Here is a 27,694-nt window from a genome sequence, read left to right on the forward strand (position 1 = left end):
AGTTCTAACTGTTGCTTCCTGACCTGCATACAGGTTTCTCAAGAGGCAGGTCAGGTGGTCTGGTATTCCCATCTCTTTCAGAATTCTCCACAGTTTATTCTGATCCACACAGTCAAAGGCTTTGGCATAGTCAATAAAGCAGAAATAGATGCTTTTCTGGAACTCTCTTGCTTTTTCCATGATCCAGCGGATGTTGGCAATTTGATCTCTGGTTCCTCTGCCTTTTCTAAAACCAGCTTGAACATCAGGAAGTTCACGGTTCACATATTGCTGAAGCCTGGCTTGGAGAATTCTGAGCATTACTTTACTAGCGTGTGAGATGAGTGCAACTGTGCGGTAGTTTGAGCATTCTTTGGCATTGCCTTTCTTTGGGACTGGAATGAAAACTGACCTTTTCCAGTCCCTGATTCATAGGAATCAGGGAGGGACAAATCAGAACTAGAGAAGGAGATAAAGACTGGTGGGAACAGAGGTATCTTGGGTCTTCCAGTATCTGGGTTATCATATTGCTTCCCATCCCATCTGCTATCCACTGCCCCCACTCCCACTAAACACACATACCAAGCACTCCTGTTCTTATTTTGCATGCCAGAGAATTAAATACATGGAATTTGCTGCTTACTATCCCTGACTTGGGAAGATCCCCTGGAGTAGGAAATGGTAACCTGCTCCAGTATTCTTGCCTGGAAAATTCCACAGACAGAGGAGCCTAGTGGGCTGCAGTCCATGGGGTCACAAAGAGTCGGATATGACTGAGCAGAGCACATCATACAGTCACACTTCTACAAGCCCACAGGAATCAGTAAAAATAAAGCAACTGCTTAGGGAAAGAACATGGGCTAGGATTGTGAAAACACTTATCCACCCAAGGAGAAAGCCTCCACTTTCAAAGAGCTAATAACTAAGAATGTAATGACAAGTAGCTTCTCATGTATTTCTACCATTACCCATGAGTACTCATCCATTTGAAGACTGTTAAGTGATGTAATTATTAGCTGCTAAGAACAAGTTAGACCACTAACAAACTAGATTAACAACTTAGTTCATTACCACATTGGATCAGATTCAAATTTGTACCACAGGCCAAAGGTTCTTTATTGTCAAATCCCTTTGACAATAAAACTTGACATAAAAAACAAAGTACTTTAAACCTTTTGACAAAAAAATAGTAAAAAATTTTTAAATATTTGGGAAAATACTGGACTTATTTCATGAATTTGAAGACCACAAACTGTCACTAATAAGACAACTTCCTTCTCTTTTATGTTTTTACCCATGGATAAATTTCTACAACTGTATTATACTAAAAGAGAAAAAAGAGTGCTTACTTTAGATAATAGATTATTCAGTTCATGGGGATGAAGCTTCACCACTTCTCCAAGTTGCTGTGCAGCAGCTTTTCTGGTAACTGGAGTAGTGCCAGTATCCAGCAAGATAAAAAGACGGTCAAGCCTAAAATAATAAAAATGTAATGATTATTCTGAAATGTTTCCTCATATATGTTTGAGTCAATAAATGCACATATTCAACATCTATGAAGAAAGAGCTATGGCGGAGCTGTAGGAGATAAACTAATCTACTCCTAAGGAACTTGCTATGGAGGTGGAGTGAGTGGGTAAGGCAAGCACACAAATAATTAGATTATAGGGTATAACATAGGAATTGTACATGCATATACATGTCCAATAAGCACATGTCAGAAAAGGAGAAAGTGCTCTGAGAAGACGGAATGGAAGCAATAAATACTATATCCCCAACTGTATAATACTAAAAGGGCTTTCTAAAAGAAATGGTGTATGAGTTGGACCTTAATGGTAGCAAAAAAAACTCAATACTGGTGAAAGTGAGGCAGTAAAAGGGAAAAAGGGGAGAAACATCTGGAAGAGGGAATAAGAAACAGCAGTAAGACAAAGGAGGCTATATTTAGAGAAGTAACACAGTCTGGTTGTAATTCGGGGTACACTTAAGAGAATAGTAGATGTAGCTACAAAAGCAGCTAGACAGACCTATTGTGGAGACCCTTGAATTATAGCTCAGCCATGAAAGACTCCGATCAGGAAAGACACGGGGGCTTCCCTGGTGACTCAGTGGTAAAGAACCTGCTTGCCAATGCAGGAGACAGGGGTTCCATCCCTGATCTGGCAAGACCCCACATGCTGAGGAGAAACGAAGCCCATGAGCCACGACTACTGAGCCTGTGCTTTGGCGCCAGGGAGTTGCAACTGCTGAGTCCACACGCTCCAACTACTGAAGCCCTTGTGCCCTACGGCCCTGGTTCCACAGCAAAAGAAATCACCACAACGAGAAGCCCACGTGCCACAGCAAGAAGCCTGCACACCACAACTAGAGAGGAGCCCCTGCTCACTCATCCAGAGAAAAGCCCACTCAGAAAGGAAGACCCATCACAGCCAAAAACAAAGAAAATTATTTTTCAAAAAAGAAAGTCATGGGACTGGAGCTATGCTTCAGGAAGGTTAGTCTTGCAGCAGGGTGAAGCATGAAGTAAAAAGAAAACTTCTATGAGAACTTTTAGACCTGAACTACAATCATGGTTACAAGACTAGAAAGAAGTTGGGGAAAATGCTGCAGAATTACCATGGTAATGTCAAGGAAATGAAAAGATTCTAAGACTCTGAATCTTAGAAATGAAGATGTCATTAAAGAAATGGGAAGAACTAGTGGAGGAAATGTTTCTGAGGAAAGATGACAAGTTTATTAATGGCCGGGTCAGGAAAGCTAGGGGAAAGCAAAAAGAACAGTTGGAATAGAGATCTGATGTTCAAAAGAAAGTTAAGATGAAAGGTATACAGATAAATGAGTCATTTGTATAGACGTGACAGAATGGCAAGAAGATCTCTGAGGAAACAGTTTGTAAAAGACAAACACCATTATGGGCCAGAGCCACAGCACCACGATTCAAATCCCAGCTCTGACATTTACCCAATAGATACGTTGCAATAAAATCACAATGTCTTACACCTGGAATAAGTGGGGGGAAATGGAAAACTGTGTCACTTTGTTTCTGGGATACAGGAAAATCCTAAGATTTAAAACAGAGAAAGAAACCAGTAATTACTACCAGCTGTCCATGTGTCATATAGGTCTAGCCCTTCCACCACAGTATTAATCAGGTTCAATGAAGCAAATGGATACCACAGGGAAAGAAAGGAAGGCAGTCTCATATACAGAATAAATGGGTATTCATACAAGATGAAGGATGAAAAGGGGCAAGGTGATATTGTGCCCCAATCCTATATGAGGGGAGATTTCGAGAACAAACCTTTAAATCTCATCTAATGAGGAAGAGAAAGCAAGCAAGGTCCCAAAGTTAAGCATGAATATTAATAAACTGCAAAGAGGCTCATCTTTTACCTCTGGGATTATTTTTCTTTTACAAAGAGCTAAAAAATTAGAAAGCAAAGCTCTAAAATCCCTTTATAACAAAATATAGGGGTCACATGAAATAAGCAGGGTCTTTTCTTCTTTTGGAGGGGGTTGTTGCTGTTTAGTCATTGAGTCCGACTCTTCTAACCCTATGAACCGTACAACTGCTGGGTTCCTCTGTCCATGCAATTTTCCAGAAAGAATTCTGGAGTGGTCTTTTCCTTCTCCAGGGGATCTTCCCAACGCAGGTATTGAACTCACATCTTTTCCTGCATTGGCAGGCAGATTCTCTACCAATGAGCCACTTGGGAAGCTCTCTGGAGGGGGCAGTATTTATCAAACTAGCCAGTCACTAATAAACACAAAATCATTGTAACTAGTAAAAAAATATATATAAAGATACACACACACACACACATATATATATACACAACTGGGCTTCCCTTGTGGCTCAGCTGGTAAAGAATCCGCCTGCAATGCAGAAGACCCGAGTTCAATCCCTGGGTTGGGAAGATCCCCTGGAGAAGGGAAAGGCACTCCAATATTTTGGCCTGGAGAATTCCATGGAGTGTACAGTCCATGAGGTCACAAAGAGTCAGACATGACTGAGCAACTTTCACATACATGCAACCAAAATAGGTCTTTTTCAGTCAAGAAGGCTAAGGGTACCATGAAAACTTTTCAACTGACTCAAAATAAAACACTAAGAGGCAAGGTTCAGATTTTACAGTTAAGGGTATTACGGAGGCCATATTGTAAACAAAATATGAGGTAATTAAAGCCAGTGACATAAAGAAAAAAAGTAATACAACACAATTTTTGCTTCCTATATACTGAATGGCACACAGAGTGATTATAAAGAAATTAATTCCGAAAAAAACACTGCAGAGACACACCCCACCTTCTGACGTAATATTTCTCCTTATCCATCCAAGGCTGCCTAAATACTTGCCTTCACCCATTTACTCTTCAGGCTTTGCGACAGGATTTGGTGAAGGATGACTCAGAAATAATGAGGCAGAAGGGAGGAAAAAATCTTCTGACAGTGGTTTTCATAAAATTCTAACACTAAGTCAGATCCCAAATCCTTTTCCCATAAAACTACCTCCTTCATACATCCCATACATAACTCTAGAATGCTCTTTGATGTATTTTCATCTTTATAACTGATTGTGATGTTAAAGCTACTGAAACTGTCTCTGAAACTTCACAACAAATATATGCCTATTGCCAGGACTGATTTTGAATGCCTATGCTCAATGAAAAGAAATGTTCAAAAAGAAAATTTAATATCTATGAACAATTTTCTATCAAGGCAAATAAATATTCATTTTAAATCTATATTCTATGCCAAGCAAAATTATCAAAAATTAAATGTTTTATTATAAAAATTATGTCTTAAGTCATATTTATGCAACAACAGACTTATATCTGTATACGATGCATGTATTCTTTATAATAATATAAACTGTATGTGTACAGTTTACATAAATCCAGGACCTTCCTACAGGAAAAGTTGCAAAATGGTAGAACTAGACTGGAAGTTAGGAGATCTTTAAAAGTATTACTTTTGTCACTTGTTAGAAGGCTTAGAGAAGAAACCCACTTAACTTCACTTAACCTCTTATTTTACAGAGTAAAACTAGATTTAGTCATATTTCATAGCCTCACATCACTGCAACTGTTTATAGTTTTTTCCCCCCTTATATACCATGTTTGTCATATCTTTGATTGCAAAGTTCCTTAGACTGCACCTCTGGATAGATTTCAACTACTGGATCAGCCAAAAAGTTCATTTGAGTTTTTCTGTATCATCTTACAGAAAAACTGAAACTTTTTAACCAGCCCAATACTTCATAACTCCTTTTCAGTGATGGAGTTCCGCTTTTGTGATGAAAAGCAAAAGCTGGCTGCAAAATGAATACTCTAAGGAAGTGACAATACTAACCTATTTGTAAGTCTATGTATAAATAGTTAAATTGAGTTTTCCAAGTTCCCCCCCACAATCATTTCCACTTTCCTCAAGTCCCAACTGCCATTACCTAGTCCTTAAAAATGAATGGACTGAGTAGATCCCTAGGTTATTAGAATACAAACTATCTCATCTCACTTATTACCTTTAAGGGTCTTTATACTCATCCTTTCAATTTCAGATGAAGAGACAGTCCTTGTTTTTCTTCAAGACTTGCATAATGTCTCACCATTTTCTTGATACCATCTCCTTCTACCCTCATTCAATTATCCTTTCTCGAATATCTTACATCACTGCCTTATTAATCTACTCCCTTCTGTCTTCAAATATACAGAGGTCCATCTTTAATAAGATAAACCGCTTGACCTCCATCTTCTAGAACACTCTTTCTGCTGCCAAGCATCTTGAACAAGTGTTTAAAATCACTTCTTTTATCTTCTCACCACATATATTTTAATCCCTATAAATCAAATTTCTATCCTTCTCTGCTACTGAAATAGCACACCTGAAGGTCACCAAGGAACTTCTAAGCTCTAAAACCAATGGCTTTGCTTTTTGTAAATCCAATTTTCATGATTCTTCTGTGACATCTGATTTCAGTACTACCCCACTCATAAAATACTTTCCTTCCTAAGTTTTCAAAACATTCTATTACCCTGTTCTTTTCTGATCTCTTAATTCTTTCCATGGTTTCCCTATTCTTAACACTCTTAATAAGAACATTCTCCCAAATTCAATCCCTGGCTGTCCATCTCTCATCAGTTTCTCCTGTAGGAAACTGTAATTTGTTTAAACTATAACACAGAACAAATAATCCCCAAATCTAGCCCATGTGGGAGCTCAAGTGCAAACTCTCAACTGCCTGATGAGCAAAACTCCATACTAATAAGATCTCAATGCTAAGTTTACTTCCTAGAACACCCTGTGATCAAATTATTACCTTATTCTAAAACTTTCAATGGCTCACCCTTACCTACCAGGTAGTAATCAAAAACAAGAAAGTATCTCCCAAACAAAGGCCACTTTGGTTTCCACAATTTTGTCTACTGTTTCTTCTACTTGGAATGTCTTCTCTTGGTCCAATTCTTCAGCTCATTCCCACCCATTCAGACTCAGTTCAAGTTCTGTCCTTTCTTGACACCATCTCATGGACTACTACACAATTACATCCTCTTCTAAAATCCACAGGGATTCTCATTTTGGTATTTATTATGCATTTTTGTGTCTTTACATTAATTTGTCGCATGTTGTCTTATGCTTATTAGGCTTCACCTTCTTCAATGATTCTTTTTGTCCCCCACAATATTGCGCAAAGTGTCTCTGCACAGAATTCAAATATTTGTTGAGTACCTGGTATTTACTGTAATTAAAATTATAGATAAAGAAAAATCCAAGTTTCTTGGGGACAGGTTGAAGCACCATTTTTAAACAAAGAGAGTACTATATATTTTTTTGCTTCCTTTGAGAAATATCCTTAATCTGTCATAGCTATACTACACAAAAACAAGTTATAAAAATAACAGAAGTGATGCTAAAGCAATGTTTCAGTAAGTAAAAAGATGAGTACAGCAGTACTTTAGCAATCTGAACATCAGGCAGTTATGGCTGCTGCAAAGAGCAAGCTGAAAACGACTGGGCAGTAGGCACTGTATTCCTTCAATAATTTCTACCCTCCCTAAACCTTCCTTGAGTCCTCTGCGGACACATACTCCTGCCCAAAGACCTTCTACTCCTCTAACTTAATGCTGAATTTGCCTCACAATCCCACAGTTCCTTCTGCCTCTCCTTTCTTCAAAGCCTTATACCCCAACACCATGTCATGTCACCTCCGCTCCCTCACCAGTCAACTGCCCTGAGGGCAGATCAGCTCATCCTCGCATCCAATTCCAGACCTGTCTATTCTCACCTCTCCCACCTTGTGATAGTCAGATTTGACTCCCTGAATAGAAGAATGGGGACACTAGAATGCTTCTTTGGTGCTCTTGACTCAAAGCCCCTTTTGGACTTTTTCATTCTTCTCTCCAGGATAACAGATTAGATGCCACACAAAAGGAACAACAAAGGGATAAGCAGACCGGGATCTCACAAGAGGGCAATGTGACCTATTACACCAGGATAGCAAACTATGAGGCAAGCAGGGTAAGCACGGGTCAGGACACAAAGGAAAAGACTGGTTTAATGAACAGGTAGGGGAGAGGGAAAGGGTATGAGACAGAGCCAGTATTATGCTGGAGGGCAGACAGGACCCTTGATGAAGGAGAGGTCTGAAGGAAGCCAGGTGATCAAAAGAAAAAGAAAGTTAAAAGAAGGGCTGACTGAGGGAACACAGTACTTACCACAATACTTCTTTTGGCTAAAGCTTATATAGCATAACAGCTAACAGTAAAAAATGCTACTCTTCATTCTTCAAAGGATAGACAAATGGAGGAAAAAGAGGTAATAGATGTCAAGCTGAACAGAAGATACCAGAGACTGTAGAAGAATAAATTAAATAAAACATGGTGCAATTACATTTGACAGTATCCACTGATGACATTAAAAAACAACAATCATGGCATCTGGTCCCATCATTTCATGGCAAATAGATGGGGAAACAATGGAAACAGTGACACATTTATTTTCTTGGGCTCCAAAATCACTGCAGATGGCAACTGCAGCCATGAAGTTAAAAGACGCTTGCTCCTTGGAAGAAAATCTATGACAAACCTAGACAGTGTATTAAAAAGCAGAGACATCATTTTGAAACAAAAGTCTGTATAGTCAAAGCTATGGTTTTTCCAGTAGTTATGTACGGATGTGAGAGTGAGACCCTAAAGAAGGTTGAGCATCAAAGAATTGATAATTCTGAATTGTAGTGTTGGAGAAGACTCTTGAGAGTCCCTTGGACTGCAAGATCAAACCAGTCAATCCTAAAGGAAATCAGTCCTGAATATTCATTGGAAGGACTGATGTTGAAGCTGAAGCTCCAATACTTTGGCCACCTGATGCAAAGAGCCAACTCATTAGAAAACACCCTGATGCTGAGAAAGATTGAAGGCAGGAGGAGAAGGGGACGAAAGAGGACACGATGGTTGGATGGCATCACCGACGCAATGGACATAAGTTTGAGCAAGCTCAGGGAGATGGTGAAGGACAGGGAAGCCTGGCATGGTGCAGTCCATGGGGTCACAAAGAATCGGACAAGACTGAGCAACTGAACAACAACAATTGGTTATGAATCTATTGATGATGATAATCTGGCCCATTTTCAATTGGATTTTAATTCAGAGAAATAACTATAAAAGACATGATCAATGTTTATTTTATAAACCTGTGATTTCAGAAAACTGCTCTAAAGACTGCCTAGAGGGAAGAGGGAATGAGAAGATAGGTGTGTGGGATTAAGAGACACAAACTACTATATATAAAACAAATAAGCAACAAGGATGCACTGTACTGCACAGGGAAAGACAGCCATTATTTTATTGTAACTTTAAATGATATATATAAAATATTGAATTGCTATGTTATATCCTTGAAACTAATACAATATTGAAAATTAATTATGCTGCTGCTGCTGCTAAGTCGCTTCAGTCGTGTCCGACTCTGTGTGACCCCATAGACGGCAGCCCATCAGGCTCCACCATCCCTGGGATTCTCCAGGCAAGAACACTGGAGTGGGTTGCCATTTCCTTCTCCAACGCATGAAAGTGAAAAGTGAAAGTGAAGTTGCTCAGTCGTGTCCAACTCCTAGCGACCCCATGGACTGCAGTCCAAGAGGCTCCTCTGTCCATGGGATTTTCCAGGCAAGAGTCCTGGAGTGGGGTGCCATTGCCTTCTCCGAAAATTAATTATACTTCAAATTAAAACACAAAATGTGGTTTAAAAAAACTGGCTGTTAGGAAAGTACATGGAGTTTGTAGAGGTTATGCTGACAACCATAATTTAACTTCTCTTCAGCTGTTTGTATTATCATAATTCAAAAAGAATATAAAAAGAAATAATACGCATGCTGAACTATAAAAATGTCCTAGACTACTACTTCAACACCAATAAACAAATATATATTGCATTTCCGCTATTTGAGGATGGAAAAAGAAAGTGTTTAAAATATAACATTTGCAATCTATTTCCAATCTCAGTATTCTCTGAATAAATTTAATCACTCTAAAAAAATTATGGAAGGTCAACTGAGACAATACGTCAGAGATGGCTTTGTAATTATAACTAAAAGGGAATGATCAGTCAAGTTTGTCCAATTTGTCACGCATTTTTTACATTTACTATGTGAGGCTTTTCTTTTCTGTGTTACTTAGGGAATAAGAACATAAATATCTGGTATCAACACTGTGCTTAGTCCTACATAACATCATTAAGCAAGGAAGTTATGATCAAAAGAAATGTCTTTTAAGAAATTGCCTAGACTGATGTTTTAAAATGTATGCCTTCAAGTTCCTACTGTGGGTTACTTGAAACTATGTTAATGCTAGAAGAAAGTAGATTAATTTGAAGTGCCACAAAGAACACTGAGAACAGACATGAAGATGTGAAACAACACCAAAGCCAGATGCCAGGGCAGGTGTGTGTCATTTACATTCCCCCACCCACCCACCCCCAGAACAGGAACTCCATGAGAATGGGAAATCCATTTTTATTCTCTGCTGTATCTCCAGCACCTGGAACATAGAAAGCACTCTGTAAATACTTATTAAATGAGTGCTGAAAAGGACAGCCAAGGTGCATTATTTCCTTCAGGACACTTTTTTTCCCCTAACCTCTGCCTCTTGTATGACTTTATCTTAAACATAAAAATCTAGATTTTTCAGGGGGAAAAATAATGTTTAGTGGATTAAAACTTCATTTGAAAGTGCATATTTTAAAATGGTTAAAGTGGTGAATTATTAGGTGGATACTACTTTGAGAAACAGACTAAAGAAACAGGGAGGAATTTAACCAAAGGGATTAAAATGGATACACTTATATAATGCCTCCTCTACCTTTCCTAGCTTTTGGTCCCCATTTTTAAAGTACAAAATATTCAATATATTACAATTTACAACAGTGTCTTCTGTCAATCTTATAATGAATAGAAATTAGTAATAATGGAGGAATAGGCCTAACAAACAAACAACACCTGAGCTCTCCCACAGGTAAGATCATATTAGCGTTTTCTCTGTCAAGAGCAAGGACCCCCCACATCAAGAAACTTCCCTTTACTGTGCAGAATAGGTCACTGAAACAATGTTTCTCTGAAGCATCAGCAGTGTTGACAAAGAATTAACACAACAGAGCAAAGTTCTGCTCACATGTAGCAATTTGTTTCTTCCATAAGAGGGTATGTTCAGAATCTTTTCTGAACACAGCATCATTTTTAAACTCCAAAGATGTGCTTCACAGACTTAAGGTATGGCTTCTAAAACAGTCAAGTCATAACTTTTAGACATGACCTTTATAGCAGAGATCACTGATGGAAAATTCTCTAAATTATATTTTTACATTCTCTGTATATGATCAAGGAAAAACTAAATTCATAATAGCTAATCGATGCATAACAACAACCAACCGTGGTATAAACAGGCAAAGGTATCAAAAATAATCTTTTAAAAAATTAAGCCGTGGAACCCAACATTGTTACAGATTCACCCACCACCTTCTGTAATGAACATAACTTTTAACAATCCCTCTAACATTACCTTTACTGTTGGTGGCTCAACTTCAATTAGTGACAGATGACACAGGGAGAGAGGCTTACAGAACAATACAGTATTCAAATATTTAATAATTATGATTTAAATTGCTTGCAAACAACACTGAAAGCCTGTAATACATACTAATTTGTTGGGGTTTTTTTTTTTGCTGAGATTGATGTTATGAGAGCAAGTCAAGTAGCTAGTGAGTGAGTTTGGCTGACTTTTCAGCATTCACTTATTAAGGGCAACATTGTTCTTTCACATGTGTATACTCTTTTACTAGAGGTCTAAAAGAGTCATACATTTTCAGTAGTAGTTCACTGCATTTTATGGGAGAACTTCAAATGCTATCATTGTATTTGCAATTTTAGAGTCACAAAGATTTGTAGGGTTTTTTGAGGGGTGGGGTAGGTGTTTGTGGCAAGATTTAACTCACCCATAGGGGATCAAGAGTTGACCATACATTTTACCATTTGCTACATTCTTATAATTCAAAGTACTACCTTAAAACTAAGCCTTTATAAAGGCTAAGTGTGGGACTTCCCTGGTGGTCCAGCAGTTATGAATCTGACTGCCAATACTGAGGACACGAGTTCCATCTTGGGTCTGGGAAGATTCCAGATGTCTTGGAGCCATCTAAGCACATGGGCGGCAACAAGAGAAGCCACTGCAGTAAGAAGCCTGCACACCACAACTAGAGAAAGGCTGCTTGCAGCAACGAAGATCCAATGCAGCCGAAAATAAAATGAATAATAATTTTTAAAAAACTAAGTGAAGTCTAAAAATTTTGATTACAGAAAATGCAGTTACATTATATCCAATTTGCATTATAAAAGACCATGCTATCACAGAATTGTACTAGACTATAAATTTATAAAACTAGTTCTGACGATATTTATTGTTTTTTAAATTATAATTCTGGTCAATATTCAAAACTATAATGAAAGTTTTTCTCTCTTAGGGAAACCTGTAAAACTCAGAAGCACTTCCTGAAAAACACCAGAAATACTCTACAAAAGTTACAGAAAAATCATGACAGGAATTAAACAAGAAAACAATCACCCATTTTTAAAAAAGTGTATTGAGCACCTATGAGAAAAGGCACTCTCCTGGGGAAAGAAGGAGTAAAGACATTCACTTCTCTCACAGAGCTGATGTTAACTCAAGCAAGAAAGCGAACAATTAAACAATCACAAAGTATGATAAATATGACTGGCAAGACAATATCTCACCAGCTGAGATGAAGTAATACCAGAGAAGGCTTCCCAAACAAAGTGACACATGTATAGGCTTAGGGTTTAGATCTAAAAACTAAGGTTGGGTAGGAGGAGAATGTAGGAATTAATGTTCCAGAGATTAAGGTAGGAATTAATGTTTTATAGACTAGGAGGTGAAAAAGAACAAAGATTCAGAATGAAGAGGGGGAGAGAGAGAGACTCAAACAACTTGACAAGATGAAGCTTAAAATGGTAAAGCACGAACCAGATCACAAATGATCTGGTAAGATGTGTTTGTTACAAAATTTGTCCTTTATATTAAGGCAACAGAAAACTAAATGGTTAAACAGGGAGAAAAAAAAAGGCTACATTAAAATTAACATTAGCAAAGAAGCAAAGAATAAATTAGAAAGAGATACCAATGGAGGCAGGAAGAGCAGAATGGCTGCTGTGACAGGTGTCTTGGATTAGAGATGATGGTGGTATGGAGTAGGACTGTGATAAATGGCGTGGGAAGAAAAGATATGCCAGAGAAAGATTAGAAATGTAGAACTGACAAGATTGGATCTGGGGACTGGCTAGACTGGGGGAAAGGAAGGGAGGGCAAAGTCAAATATTATTCCTGGATCTTTGGATCTGGATTTCTGAACTTAACATTTCCCTCGTATTGGAAATATTTAAAGGTTATAAAAACATTACCATTTCTTTTCAGTCACACACTGATACAAACAGTGCAAAAAGTATTTTAGATTTGATTCTCACAAATGATTTTTATCTTTTCAACCATTTTCAACCTGTTCTACAATAAAATATTAAAATGAGTCTGTATGTATGTGTATGTGGTTATTCATGTCAGACTCTTTGCGACCCATGGACTATAGTCCGCCAGGCACCTTGTATCCATAGGGATTCTGCAGGCAAGAATACTGGAATGCATTGCCATGCTCTCTTCCAGGGGATCTTCTCAACTCAGAGATCAAACCCAGGTCTCCTGCATTGTAAGCAGATTCTTTACTGTCTGAGCCATGAGGGACATGCAAATGAGTCTGTATTTCACACCAAGAAGAGAAAGGAAATTTAGTTCATAAACATGTGTGCTCAGTACATGGCGAAGGTCAGTTTAAAATTAAAGTCTGTTATTCAAAGTGAATCCTCATATGAAAAAGTCAAGGACTGGTAGTATCCCCAAATCAGAAAGTGTCTCAAAAGTGTTTTCCATGAACCTACTGTATTATCAAAATAAGCCCAGGCCTAGCTCTTTTATAAAACCATGACAAGTTTTCTTTTTAAAGTAGAATTTAACAGAATTTTGGCAAGCTAAATTAAAAAAGATCTACAGAAAAAAAGAGCACCACCCTTTGAAATCCAATGTCAAGTACAAAAAGCAGCTGCTTTGAAAACTCATTCATTCAGAAATGTAGGTGCCCTAAACTTCTGTAAATAGATTTGCATTAGTCAAGCAGATTAGGTGCTCTTTAAACTTTCATTTTTTTCTTTATTTTATACATCACAAAATAAGAATTTCCTCACACTGAATGGAATCAAATAATCTATGAAATAAAAATTAGATGCCCCCTATTACAGGTACCTCACAACCCCTCACACTCAACTCTATTGGGTTTCTCCCACACACTTTCTCATCAGTTATCTAGGGAATCTATGAGGTATGGGTTATCCTTTTGCTTGCAAAACAGGAATCTGTTCAATTAACTCTGAAAAATGAACAAAAACTATGTTTTCTGAACTGTCATCATTTTTCCCTTTCAGTCTATATGGTAGAAGGACCCATTTCTCATGAAAACTAACAAACTTGGTGAACCCTTCTGTCTTCTATCAGAGGGTCTACCCCCTACTTACACATATCAATGTCCACTAACGTCAAGGCTCTGACAAAATGTACTCCCCACCCCAGTCTCTCATATTGGAGAAAAAGACTTTCCTGCTACCCATACAAAGAAATGTCTTGCTGGTCTCCCTATAGTCTCCTATACTTTCCTAACGAGGGGCCATCACTTAAAAATAATTTAAGATTCGTGATACATCTTTCACGCCTTGGTTAAAGAAGATGATACTAATACAATAATTTGCTAAAGATTACAAAGCTGACGACTGAATGTGTACTGCCAAACAAAACGAAAAATTATAATGTAAGAAAGAAGCACTCAGGAAAAAACATATCCCTAAAGCCGTAAACACAAATTTTAACATAATTAGAAGGTCACTTAGATAACTAACTCAAAGTCTCCCCGACTTCGTCAGTTACTACCAAGTTTTCCCGTGAAATGGAGGTTAGGGATCGGCCTTAGAATACTAAGAAAGCGAAAAGATTCTCCTAGCACTGAAAGAGGGAAGAGAAACCAGAGAAGAGAAACATGGTGAGGAAAGAGAAAAACTAGCTCTAACGTGCCAAACGGTCTATTCAGCAAGAAAAAGACATTCCTCCACGGGTTACTTACGTGGAGTAACCCGAGTCCAAAGCCCCGCTGACTGAGGGGCGAACTGCGGAGTCTAGGCAGGAAGGCGCCCGAGCCCAGTGACAATGGGAACCTCCTGTTAGCTCTGGAGGAATTAGACCCACCTGGAGACCGCCATGGCCGGACGCCGGCGGTTCGGAGCTCCCCGCGAGCGACGAGCCGCGCAGCCGAGGCGCTAGTTTCCAGAGAGCGGAGCGGCGCAGGCCCAGGCCGCGGAACAGAGGGGAGCGGCCGGTGCGGAGCGGAACGTCCCGGCGCGGGCCCTCGGGCATCTGCCCTGCCGCCTACCCGAGCTCTTCCCCGCCGCGACCCGGAAGCAGGGGGTCTCAGACAGCGGCGGAGGCGGCAGTGCTCCGATCCGCACGACTTCAAACCGGGTGCCCCCAGCCCCGCTCTTTGCTGACGCAGGCGTCGGCACGCCGGACTGAGCGTCAGCGCGCCGGAAGTGACGTCAGCTCACCGCGAGGTGCTCCGCTCTGCTGTTGAGCCGAAGGAGTACGAGCTGCTGCGGCCTGGTGGCACGAGCTGCCAAAAGGCTGTTTGTGCTCTTCCGGAGGGGGTCGTTAAGTCTTCAAGGACTTCATTTTTATAGAAAGAAAAAAGTCGATCTAGCCGAGACTCTCAAAGTTCAAAACCTTTACTTCTAATTCTTCATCGCCCCGATTCTCACCTCACCAGACTGCTCGTAGAGAAAACAGAATCCACAGGTCCATAAGATGCTCTAGTCCAGATGGCGATCCCAGTGGGAGGGTGAAATCCACAAAGGTGTGCAACGGCAGTGAAGACACGGCTCAAATGTTTGCCATGTAACCGCCGTATGTTCTGCATAGGTATTAGAGGGAAGAACTGCCAACCATTTTGCAAAGTTTGGTATCTTAATTGTTTAGGTTGTTGGTGACATCACTTTCTCAACCGTGTTTGAGAACTGTCGGCAGTTTGTGTCTTTTTTGCTGTGTAGCTGTTCAGTCTCTTGTTAGGTTTTCAAACGTTCTCTGTCACCTAGTGCATGCCTTTTCACCTTAAACTTGATTTTTATGATAGTAGTCAAAGTAGTATTTCTCCAGCTTCTTCAGTTGACCCCATCTTAAAGGCCTCCAGCAGATGAATCTTCAAGAAACACTGCTTTCATCGAGTCACTCCTTTGCTTATAAAACTTGTCCATTGGCTTGTCATTACCTGAAGAAGCTTTGCCTCAGCCCCTGAGTCTTTTTCATCCATAAAATAAAGACTAATGAGAAGTACTATAGAAATAAAATGAGGTCATGCGGCTAGAAGAGCTTCCAAGAGTTTATAAAGTGTAAAGGGAAAGAAATTTAAAAACCTATGTGCTATACATTTGGCATGCATTATCTCATATAATTTGTAGGCTAATCCTGTAAAGTAAGTTTTAATCTTCATTTTATAGGTTAGAAAACTAAGCTCAGGAAGGTTAAGAAATTTGCCCAAGAGCCAAGCTACTAGTAATATATACTGTTCATTCTAAAACAAATACTAATTTGGCCCCTGTTCTATGCCAAACACTGTTAGGCACTATTTATACTATTAGGCAAAAACTGATGTTTAAATGCCTTTATATTTCACCAGCTCCTCCCACCTGCCTTCTCAGTTCATGTACCACCACTGAAACTAACAAGCAGGTACATTTACTGATCATACACTACATTAATTTATTCAGCCAAAATTAAGTACCTACCACATGCTAAAGTCTATACTAGAGATTAGGACTTCACAAGAAACCAAAACAGATAAGGTGTCCACTGTAGTTGAACTTACATTCTAATGGAAGGAAAGAGAGTAAACAAGTAAATGAGAAAATATCATGTTTATATGCTATGAAAAACAGAATGATAGGATAGAGAGCGTGATTAGAGACTCCAAACTGGGTAATTAGGGAAAAACCAAGGAGGAGCTTAATCTGAGGCCTGACTAACAGGAGGGAGTCTTCCAGGTAGGGGATACATCTCAGGTAAAAACCTAAAAGAAGCTGGCTATCTTGGAGAACAAGATGGGAGAGGTAGAAAGGCGCCATTGTAAGGAATTTGGATTTTCGTCTAGCAGTAGTGAAGTAGGAGGTAGAAAGGCCCAGGTTAGACATTTACAACTGGCCTCCTGTTTGCATCTCATGGGGTATGAAGAAGTGGGTTTCAGACTGGATACTTAAAACTAGCCTCTTCTTTACATTTCCTGAGACAAGATGGGCTCTAGTTGAGGAATTTACAATCAGCCTCTTCTTTGCCCTCCAAAATGGAAATAACAACAGAAACAGGGTAAATAACCAGTCTTTCTCTCTTGTAAATACCTTAAGGTAATAGTCGTGGCAATTAAAGTGAAGTGAAGTAGCTCAGTCGTGTCCTACTCTTTGCGACCCCATGGACTGTGGCACACCAGGCTCCTCCCTCCATGGGATTCTCCAGGCAAGAGTACTGGAGTGGGTTGCCATTTTCTTCTCCAGGGGATCTTCCTGACCCAGGGGGTCGAACCCAGGTCTCCCACATTCCAGGCAGACGCTTTAACCTCTGAGCCAAGTCGTGGCAATAGTCAAGGTAATAATCATGGCAAGGACAGTTCAGTCGCTCAGTTGTGTCCAACTCTGTGACCCCATGGACTGCAGCAAGCCAGGCTTCCGTGTCCATCAACACCTCCCGGAGCTTGCTCAAACTTATGTCCATCGAGTTGGTGATGCCATCCAACCATCTCATCCTCTGTTGTCCCCTTCTCCTCCTGCCTTCAATCTTTCCCAGCATCAGGGTCTTTTCCAAGGAGTCAGTTCTTCACATCAAGTGGCCAAAGTACTGGAATTTTAGCTTCAGCAACAGTCCTTCCAATGAACATTCAGAACTGATTTCCTTTAGGATTGACTGGTTTGATCTTGCAGTCCAAGGGACTCTCAAGAGTCTTCTCCAACACCACAGTTCAAAAGCCTCAATTCTTTGGTGCTCGGCTTTCTTTATAGTCCAACTCTCACATCCATACATGACTATTGGAAAAACTGTAGCTTTGACTATATGGACCTTTGTCAGCAAAGTAACGTCTCTGCTTTTTAGTATGCTGTCTAGGTTAGTCATAACTTTCTTCGAAGGAGCAAGCGTCTTTTAATTTCATGGATCAGTCACCATCTGCAGTGATTTTGAAGTCCAAGAAAATAAAGTCTGTCACTGTTTCCATTGTTTCCCCATTTGCCATGAAGTGATGGGACCGGATGCCATGATCTTAGTTTTTTGAATGTTGTTTTAAGCCAGCTTTTTCAGTCTCCTCTTTCACTTTCATCAAGAGGCTCTTTAGTTCTTTGCTTTCTGCCCTAAGGGTTGTGTCATCTGCATATCTGAGGTTATTGATATTTCTGGCAATCTTGATTCCAGCTTGTAGGACAAACAAGGACAAAACCCTGTTTGAGTAAAGGATTAAGGGATCTCCATTCCCCCATTTTGGGGACAAGGGAGACACTACATATGTGCAGAAAGGCTCACTGGGGTCAAAAGTCAGGGGATAATTCCAGGCCATAATGAGTCTTGCTCCTCCCAGAAGCCTGCACTTTGAGGACCATCTTGGCTGAGGGGTGCATGCACACCTCAGGGGAAGGTCCTGAGACAGATTAACCCATGGGGTGTGGGGGAACAAAGCAAGATGATTGGCCTGAAGGAAGACAAAGACCTGGAAAACTGTCCCCTAAAGGATTTAAACTTCCCAAAGGCACGAATCTGAGTTTGCCCATACTTTTCTTTTCAAATAAACTTTTTACTTACTCTTTATCTTCTGCCTTCTTGCCTGAATTCATTCTTTATTAGGCAGGCAAGGACTAGGGGCTCTAGCCCTAACTGCTGGCCCCTGTGGTCCAGTGGTTAGGACTCCCAGTCTGGGAAACTAAGATCTTGCTTCCAGCTACTGCTCGCTCAAGCTGCCAATTACTGCTGCATGCATTTGAAATCAATAGGAAGTCATAGGAGGGTTTTAAGCATGGGAGTAAAATGATCTGATACGCATTAAAAAAAAACCCTTACTCTTTAATATCCAAGAGGTAATTAGATACGATATGTAGTTCTAAACGTGTTACAGACTGGTAAGGCATAGTGTAATAAATATACTGAAGTCAGAATAGCTTGTTTTTAAATCCTTCCTCACCGCATTTAATAGTTGTGTGTCCAGGGAAGTTGTATAACCTTTCTAAGCTTCAACTGCTTCTTCTGGAAAATGGGGACAATAATAGCACCTTATAGGGTTGTTCAGTTCAGTCACTCAGTCGTGTCTGATTCTTTGCGACCCCATGGACAGCAGCACGCCAGGCCTCCCTGTCCATTACCAACTCCCGGAGTTCACTCAGACTCATGTTCATTGAGTCAGTGATGCCATCCAACCATCTCATCCTCTGTCCCCTTCTCCTCCTGTCTTCAGTTTTTCCCAACATTAGGGTCTTTTCAAATGAGTCAGTTCTTCACATCAGGTGGCCAAAGTATTGGAGTTTCAGCTTCAATATCAGTCCTTCCAGACCCAGGACTGATCTCCTTTAGGATGGACTGGTTGGATCTCCTTGCAGTCCAAGGGACTCTCAAGAGTCTTCTCCAACACCACAGTTCAAAAGCATCAATGCTTCAGAGCTCAGATTTCTTTATGGTCCAACTCTCACATCCATGCATGACTACTTGAAAAACCATAGCCTTGACTAGATGGACCTTTGTTGGCAAAGCAATGTCTCTGCTTTTTAATATTCTGTTTAGGTTGGTCATAACTTTCCTTCCAAGGAGTAAGCGTCTTTTAATTTCATGGATGCAGTCCGCAGTGACACTGTTTCCATTGTTTCCCCATCTATTTGCCATGAAGTGATGGGGCTGGATGCCATGATCTTCGTTTTCTGAATGTTGAGCTTTAAGCCAACTTTTTCACTCTCCTCTTTCATGCCCATCAAAAAGCTCTTTACTTCTTCTTCACTTTCTGCCATAAGGGTGGTGTCATCTGCCAATATCTGAGGTTATTGGCCAAGGTTTAAAGGAAATAATGAATATAAAGCATTTAGTTCAGTTCAGTTCAGTCGCTCAGTTGTGTCCGACTCTTTGCGACCCCATGAATCGCAGCACGCCAGGCCTCCCTGTCCATCACCATCTCCCGGAGTTCACAAATGACTATAACTTTAAGCACTCAAAAATGTTATTAACTCCATTGAGTAAATTTTTTGTTAACTATGCAACCTTAAGCAAATGACTTAAATTCTATGTCTCAATTTCCTCAGCTGTGAAATGGGGATAAAAGTAGTACTAGTACACAACCTTTGGGGTTTGGTGGCTCAGTGGTAAAGAATCCGTGTTCCAAGGCAGGAGTTGCAGGTTCAATCCCTGGGTCGGGAAGATCCCCTAGAAAAGGAAATGGCAACCCACTCCATTATCTTGCCTGGGAAACCCATGGACAGAGGAGCCTGGTGGCCTACAAGTCCACAGGGTTGCAAAAAAACATGACTTAGCACCAACTAAACAACAACAACACAACCTTTATCTGAGACCTTGGTTAAATGGTTTTCTGAATTTAGAATGTTTTAGATTTTGAAAAGTAATCCAATGCATATACCTTGTCACACCCCAAAAGCTTCTAGGGCCACACCCAATAGTCAAGTACATTTACAGTTCTGCAGCAAAATGTATGAATAGCCATACTAAGAGGACTAAAGAAGAGACTCTATATAGCTGCATGGCAGGGACTTTCCTGGTGGGCCAGTGGGTAAGACCCTGTGCTTCCAATGCAGAGGGCATGGGTTCCATGGGGAACTAAAATCTCACATCTCACATGCCATAAGGAACAGCCAAAACGGATATAAATAGAAAATATCTTTAAAAAACAACAACAACATAAATAAATAGCTGCATGGAAGTTTAGGTCAGGTTTTGCTCCCAAATGAATTTTTTAAAAGTATCATATTCATGCGTTTTTCAATTCCAGAATTGTAAATAATGGATCATGAACCTGTACTTTATAAAGTAGTTGTAAGGATCAAATGAGTTGATACGTGATATGCTTAAAAAAATACTAAGTGGTAAATAAATTTTAGCTATTATTATTTTTTTTTTATCACCAGAAAGGTGGCTTTGAAGATCAATGGCAAAAGAACTATTAAATAAAGAATGTTGGACCATTGGCTCTCCATGTGGAGGGGAAAATCAAATCCCTACTTCATTATCATATCCCCAAATAAATCTTAGATGGATTAAGGTTCTGAAATTGAAAGCACAACTTGGAAACTATTAGGAGGCTATGTTGAATATTTTTACTTCAGGGTAGAAAAGGATTTCTTAATGCACAAAAAATACTTAACAATCAGGAAAAAAAAAAAAAAAAAACCATAAACTTGAACTGACTAAACTGTAAAACTTGTATATTGCAAAAGAAAAGTATCCAAGGGAAGGGGGAGGAAGACTGGCTTTCCTTGAATCTCTTTTAAGATCAGGGAAAAACTTTCCCAGAAGCTGACTGCAAACGTGAACAAAGTATACAGAATTGTGTCACACCTAAAACTAAACCAACCTCCGGCAACAGGGACGGAATTATCCTTAGACCATCCACGAGATGAGAGTGGAGTCAGCTTCCCCTGAGATAACAGCTCTATTGGAAAGGTGAGCTGGAAAGATGGCTCCTTTGCTACCAGGTATCATACATCCAAAGAGAAGAGGGAAACGGAGGGGTGCTTGTTTCAAGAAAGCAGAAAGCTTCCACCAATTCTTAATAGAATTATATCTCATGACCAGAACTGTCTTATATGGCCACCATGACTTCAGGGAATTCTAGTAAGATAGTGGAATGATACTTCCATAAACTTTATACTTCCCATATGATCAAAGAGACTTTGATATGAATATTAGAGTATAAAGTGTCCAGTTGTATTATTTAGACTATTATGTCAAAGTCATTAGATTTACAATTACATTGTTGTCTCATGCTAAAAACAAAAATATATTTTAAATAGATTAATAGGTTAAATTTTCAAAATAAAAATTTAATATATAAAACACATAAATACTAAATTTTATGCATAAAATAGCAAATGAAAGGTGATATGGATGAGAACTATGCCTTTCTGTAGTCAAGTGAGAGAAGAGCAATTGTGAATGGAGGTGGAAAATGACAACCTGCACAGCACCCAACCACAGGCCTAGACCCAGGACTGCTCGAAATAAACATATGGAGGAAAGCACACATATGGAGGTTGAAGATCTTGAAATTGAGTTTTAAAAATATCAACTTAGATGGGGAGCACATGTATACCTGTGGCGGATTCATTTTGATATTTGGCAAAACTAATACAATTATGTAAAGTTTAAAAATAAAATAAAATTTAAAAAAATAAAAATAAAAATATCAACTTAGGCCTAAAGACTTCTTGAAAAGTTTTTGGTATTCTCAGAAGTACACACACTGCAGTTTAAAGATCACCACTCTAGGGAACACTCCTGTCCACAAGATCTTGTTCACTGCAGCATTATTTATTCAGAAAACCTGTGTTCTAAATCACTTCAATCGTGTCCAACTCTTTGCAGTCCTATGGACTGTAGCCCGTCAGGCTCCTCTGTCCATGGGATTCTCCAGGCAAGTATACTGGTTGCCATACCCTCCTCCAGGGGATCTTCCCAACTTAGGGATCGAACCCTCATCTCTTATGTCTCCTGCACTGGCGCGAGTGCCACCTGCGAAGCCCATACTTGGCAGAGTGGTATCCAAATCATTTGGAAAGCTAATGTGCTTTGAACGTCTCATTAATTATCACCAGGCAATTGTTTTGACTTTTGAGGGACACATATGCTGCTTCCAAGAGTCTCCTCTGCTTCTTTTCTTTCTTCATCCTCCTAATACAGTCTGTACATCTTGTCAAGAAAGATTTACAGTAAGCAGAGTCTGTTGCATAAAACTGTATTGATAATAATATCCATGGAAATGACCTAAATGTCCATCAGCAGAGTGATGGCTAAATTGCATGGGATATAGTTGTATGACTGGATACCAAGAACAGCAATTAGATAACCAGATCTGCATATACCAATATGGACAAAGCTTAAAACCATAAGCTGAATTTTAAAAAGCATGCTGCAGAACATTTACACTATCATATGATTTCTATAAATTCTAAAAACTATATTTACAAAGCTACACTGTATTTTCAAATTATGAATTATTTCCAACATACAGAAAAATACAGCAAATAAATCCCCATATGTACACACTGCTCAAGTTGAACAAATGTTAATATTTTACCATATTTGCGTCAAATAAATTTTCAAGAAACTAAAGGTGTGACTGAGGTCCTTTATGCCCTTTCTAATCACATTCCCCTCCCTACCTTCCCAGAAATGACTGTTACTGTCAAGTTTGTGTGCGTACTTCCTGCCCATGTTTTTGTAATTTTGCCACATATATGTATACCCATTAACAATAAAAGTATAATTTATAAGCTTGCTTTCATTAATTAACATTGTTTCCAAGATTGATTGCATCATGTAAAAACCCATAGCTTATTCATTTCTCCACTGATTGACATTTAGGTTTTTCCAATTTTTCATTATTATAAATGAAGACACAATGACTGTACTTGACATTAGTTTTACATACATGCATAGACAAGTATAAAATTTTTACAAGTGGATTGTAAGAATACACTCCAAACTTATGATAAGATGCTGATTACCCATGGGTGGAAGTAGGGTGGGGAGCAAAATGAAATTTGTGACGGGTAATGGAAATGTAAGAATTACATGACCTTTGTTTCCTTTAAAAAATCATGTAACACAAATCTGAAAAGATACTAATATACATTAATTTTAACTATAGGAATGATAGTTTTAATGGTAATTTCAAAATAGTTTCATTTTCTATTTCTATTTTTTCCAACATTTATCATGGAATTTTTTTAAAAATACAGAAAAGTTGAAGAAAATTATGCAGTCAACACTCATATAACTGCCACCTAGATTCTACAATTCTACTATATTTGCTTTCTCATATAACTCTAATACTCATTTCTGTCTATTCATATCATCCATATTAATTTTTTACATGTTTGAAAATAAGTTGCAAATATATTTCACCCCTAAACACTTCAGCATGGATATAAACAATTTGGGTTTAATAATTGTTTAGAAGCTTGGGGTTGTTCTTTGGTAAATTTTTCATACAATGAAATATACAAATCTTAAATGTAACCCAAGCCTCTATTAAGATATAGTGTATTGCAAAAACCCCTAGAAGTTTTTTTTTTAATCCCTTCCTGGTCAATACAAGCCTCACTCATGCCCTAGAGGCAGCCCTGTTCTGATCTTTTTCCACCATTGATTAGTTTTGCTTGTTCTTGAAATTTATATAGATGCAGAACTTAAAATAGATATGGTGGCTCAGCCGGTAAAGAATGTGCCTGCAATTTGGGAAACATGGGTTCGATCCCTGGGTTGGGAAGATGCCCTGGAGAAGGCAAAGGCTACCCACTCCAGTATCCTGACCTGGAGAATTCCACGGACTGTGCAGTCCATGGTGTCACAAACAGTCAGACACGACTGAGCAACTTTCACTTTTAATGTGGGCTCTTTTGTGTTTGGCTTCATTTGCTCAACATTATAGTTTTGAGATTAATCTGCTTAAAAATACCTTTTGTGTATCAAAGGATACTATGAACAGAGTAGAAATGCAAGCCACAAAATGGGAGAAAATATTTGCATAGTGTATCTATAAGAGGTTAATATCTAGAATATATAAGGAACTTCTACAACTCAATAACAACAAAAAACAATCTGATTGAGAAACAAAGGATTTGAATAGACATTTCTACAAAGAAGATACACACAGATGGCCAAGAAGCACATGGAAAGATGCTCAACATCACAATCATCAGAGAAATGTAAATTAAAATTACTTCACTCCCAGCAGAGTGGCTATTATAAAACACACATGCAAACACACACAAGATAACAAACAAAAAAAGTAAATAACAGTATTGGAAAAGATTTTGGAGAAATTGGGACATTTGTGCCCTGTTGGTTGGAATGTAAAATGGTGCAGCCACTATAGGAAACAGTTCAGAGTTTCCTAAAAAAAAAAACAAAAAAAACCTATGATCCAGGAATTTTACTTCTGGGTAGATGACCAAAAGAACTGAAAGCAGAAATTCAAACAAATATTTGTACACACATATTCATAGGAGCATTATTCACAATAGCGAAAAGGTGGAAACAACCAAAGTGTCCATCAGCTGATGAATGCATGAGTAAAATGTGGATTATACATATGATGGAATATTATTCAGCCTTAAAAAGGAAGGAAATCTTGACACACGCTACTATGTCCATGAAACCTGAAGAAGTCAGACTAAGTGAAATACACTAGTCACAAAAGGACAAGTGCCTCTGAGCCACAACTAGAGAAGCCCGCACGCCACAATGAAGACCCAGCAGAGCCAAAATAAAAACAAAACCCAACAAACTAAAGGACAAATGCTGTATGATTCCACTTGCAAGAAGTACCTAGAGCAGTGAATTCATGGAGACGGAAAGGAGAATGAAGGTTGAAGGGGGAGGAGGAAGGGAGGAATGAAGAGTCAGCATTTAATGGGTACAGAATTTCAGTTTTGGAAGAAGAAAAAAGTCCTGGAGCTGGATGGTGGTGATGGTTGCACAACAGTGTGAATGTACCTAATGTCACTGAATTGTACGCTTAAAATGGTTTAAATCGTTAAATTTTGTGTTTTGTGTATTTAATGACAATTTACAAGAAATTACCCCTTTCTAACATGGCAGAGCACATCTATGTGCCCGCTCTGTTCTTCAGGCAGTTTCTGACAGGAAGAGTGGTCTCAGATATCTAACTCCCTTAATAATTAGGACTTTTCAGTAACAAACTTTTCATTGTAATTAGTGAAAAATGTCACAAGATGTCACTGTTTAGCTGAAAAATTATTCCTATTTGCTTCAGTAGTCAGTAACTATAAGTAATGCCAGCTGCTGCTGCTGCTGCAAAGTCGCTTCACTCGTGTCCAACTCTGTGCGACCCCATAGACGGCAGCCCACTGGGCTCCCCCATCCCTGGGATTCTCCAGGCAAGAACACTGGAGTGGGTTGCCATTTCCTTCTCCAATGCATGAAGGTGAAAAGTGAAAGTGATAAAAGCCTGTATATAGTACTTTGCTTATACAAATAAGGTTTTCTGGGAAAGAGAATCCATTTTACAGCTGTGAAATGGATTAATAATCTACTCTGTTTATAAAATCTATATTAATATTTCTTAATTTCATTGATACTAAATGTTTTTCAGTTTAAATTGAATTGGTGTAATCAAGACCTAACTAACTTTGCAAGTGATAGTAGTAAATGCAAAGGTGAAATGTAAATATCTTTAATCATTTATAAAGTCAGGTGGCTTCTGGCTTTAACACTAAATGATGTGTGACATTGGGTAAGTCCTTTAATCTCTCTCATTTCACCAGAGTGGTAGAAATGTCCTTCCTTAGGTCAACATACACTCCTAGATGTTTACTTTGTGCAAAAACATATATAAACACATTCTAATAATAAAATATTCTGATTTTTATAGTAGTAGCTGACTGTGGCTCAGATGTACTCCTTATTACCAAATTCAGACTGAAATTGAAGAAAGTAGGGAAAACCACTAGATCATTCAGGTATGACCTAAATCAAATCCCTTATGATTATACAGTGGAAGTGAGATATAGATTTAAGGGCCTAGATCTGATAGATAGAGTGCCTGATGAACTATGGAATGAGGTTTGTGACATTGTACAGGAGACAGGGATCAAGACCATCCCCATGGAAAAGAAACGCAAAAAAGCAAAATGGCTGTCTGGGGAGGTCTTACAAATAGCTGTGAAAAGAAGAGAAGCCAAAAGCAAAGGAGAAAAGGCAAGACATAAGCATCTGAATGCAGAGTTCCAAAGAATAGCAAGGAGAGATAAGAAAGCCTTCCTCAGTGATCAATGCAAAGAAATAGAGGAAAACAACAGAATGGGAAAGACTAGAGATCTCTTCAAGAAAATTAGAGATACCAAGGGAACATTTCATGCAAAGATGGGCTCGATAAAGGACGGAAATGGTATGGACCTAACAGAAGCAGAAGATATTATGAAGAGGTGGCAAGAATACACAGAAGAACTGTACAAAAAAGAGCTTCACGACCCAGATAAGCACCATGGTGTGATCACTCACCTAGAGCCAGACATCCTGGAAATTGAAGTCAAGTGGGCCTTAGAAAGCATCACTACGGACAAAGCTAGTGGAGGTGATGGAATTCCAGTTGAGCTCCTTCAAATCCTGAAAGACGATGCTGTGAAAGTGCTGCACTCAACATGCCAGCAAATTTGGAAAACTCATCAGTGGCCACAGCACTGGAAAAGGTCAGTTTTCACTCCAATCCCAAAGAAAGGCAATGCCAAAGAATGCTCAAGCTACTGCACAATCACACTCATCTCACATGCTAGTAAAGTAATGCTCAAAATTCTCCAAGCCAGGCTTCAGCAATACATGAACCGTGAACTTCCTGATGTTCAAGCTGGTTTTAGAAAAGGCAGAGGAACCAGAGATCAAATTGCCAACATCTGCTGGATCATCAAAAAAGCAAGAGAGTTCCAGAAAAACATCTATTTCTGCTTTATTGACTATGCCAAAGCCTTTGACTGTGTGGATCAGAATAAACTGTGGAACATTCTTCAAGAGATGGAAATACCAGACCGCCTGACCTGCCTCTTGAGAAATCTGTATGCAGGTCAGGAAGTAACAGAACTGGACATGGGACAACAGACTGGTTCCAAACAGGAAAAGGAGTACGTCAAGGCTGTATATTGTCACCCTGTTTATTTAACTTCTATGCAGAGTACGATCTCATGAGAAACGCTGGACTGGAAGAAGCACAGGCTGGAATCAAGATATCTGGGAGAAATATCAATAACCTCAGATATGCAGATGACACCACCCTTATGGCAGAAAGTGAAGAGGAACTAAAAAGCCTGTT

The 27,694-nt window shown here is 39.1% G+C and overlaps 2 protein-coding genes across 2 annotated transcripts in view; one reads left to right on the plus strand and one right to left on the minus strand.

Annotated features, from left to right (window-relative positions):
• Positions 1 to 15,129, minus strand: part of BTAF1 (BTAF1 RNA polymerase II, B-TFIID transcription factor-associated, 170kDa) — an 87,538-nt gene extending 72,409 nt beyond the window's left edge. Inside the window, exons 1-2 of the mRNA XM_010842203.1 lie at positions 14,821 to 15,129; positions 1,329 to 1,452 (exon numbers count right to left, since the gene is read on the minus strand). Of these exons, the coding sequence (XP_010840505.1) occupies positions 1,329 to 1,452; positions 14,821 to 14,834 (138 nt within the window). The 5' untranslated portion in view covers positions 14,835 to 15,129. The remainder of the gene's footprint in view (positions 1 to 1,328; positions 1,453 to 14,820) is intronic.
• A 1,592-nt stretch (positions 15,130 to 16,721) lies between these two features.
• FGFBP3 (fibroblast growth factor binding protein 3) overlaps positions 16,722 to 27,694 on the plus strand; it is a 14,087-nt gene continuing 3,114 nt past the window's right edge. The window contains exon 1 of the mRNA XM_010842221.1: positions 16,722 to 16,843. Coding sequence (XP_010840523.1) covers positions 16,722 to 16,843 — 122 coding nt within the window. The remainder of the gene's footprint in view (positions 16,844 to 27,694) is intronic.

This window comes from Bison bison, unplaced genomic scaffold (genome assembly GCF_000754665.1).
Source record: "Bison bison bison isolate TAMUID 2011002044 unplaced genomic scaffold, Bison_UMD1.0 scf7180017864172, whole genome shotgun sequence".
NCBI classification, from domain to species: domain Eukaryota; kingdom Metazoa; phylum Chordata; class Mammalia; order Artiodactyla; family Bovidae; genus Bison; species Bison bison.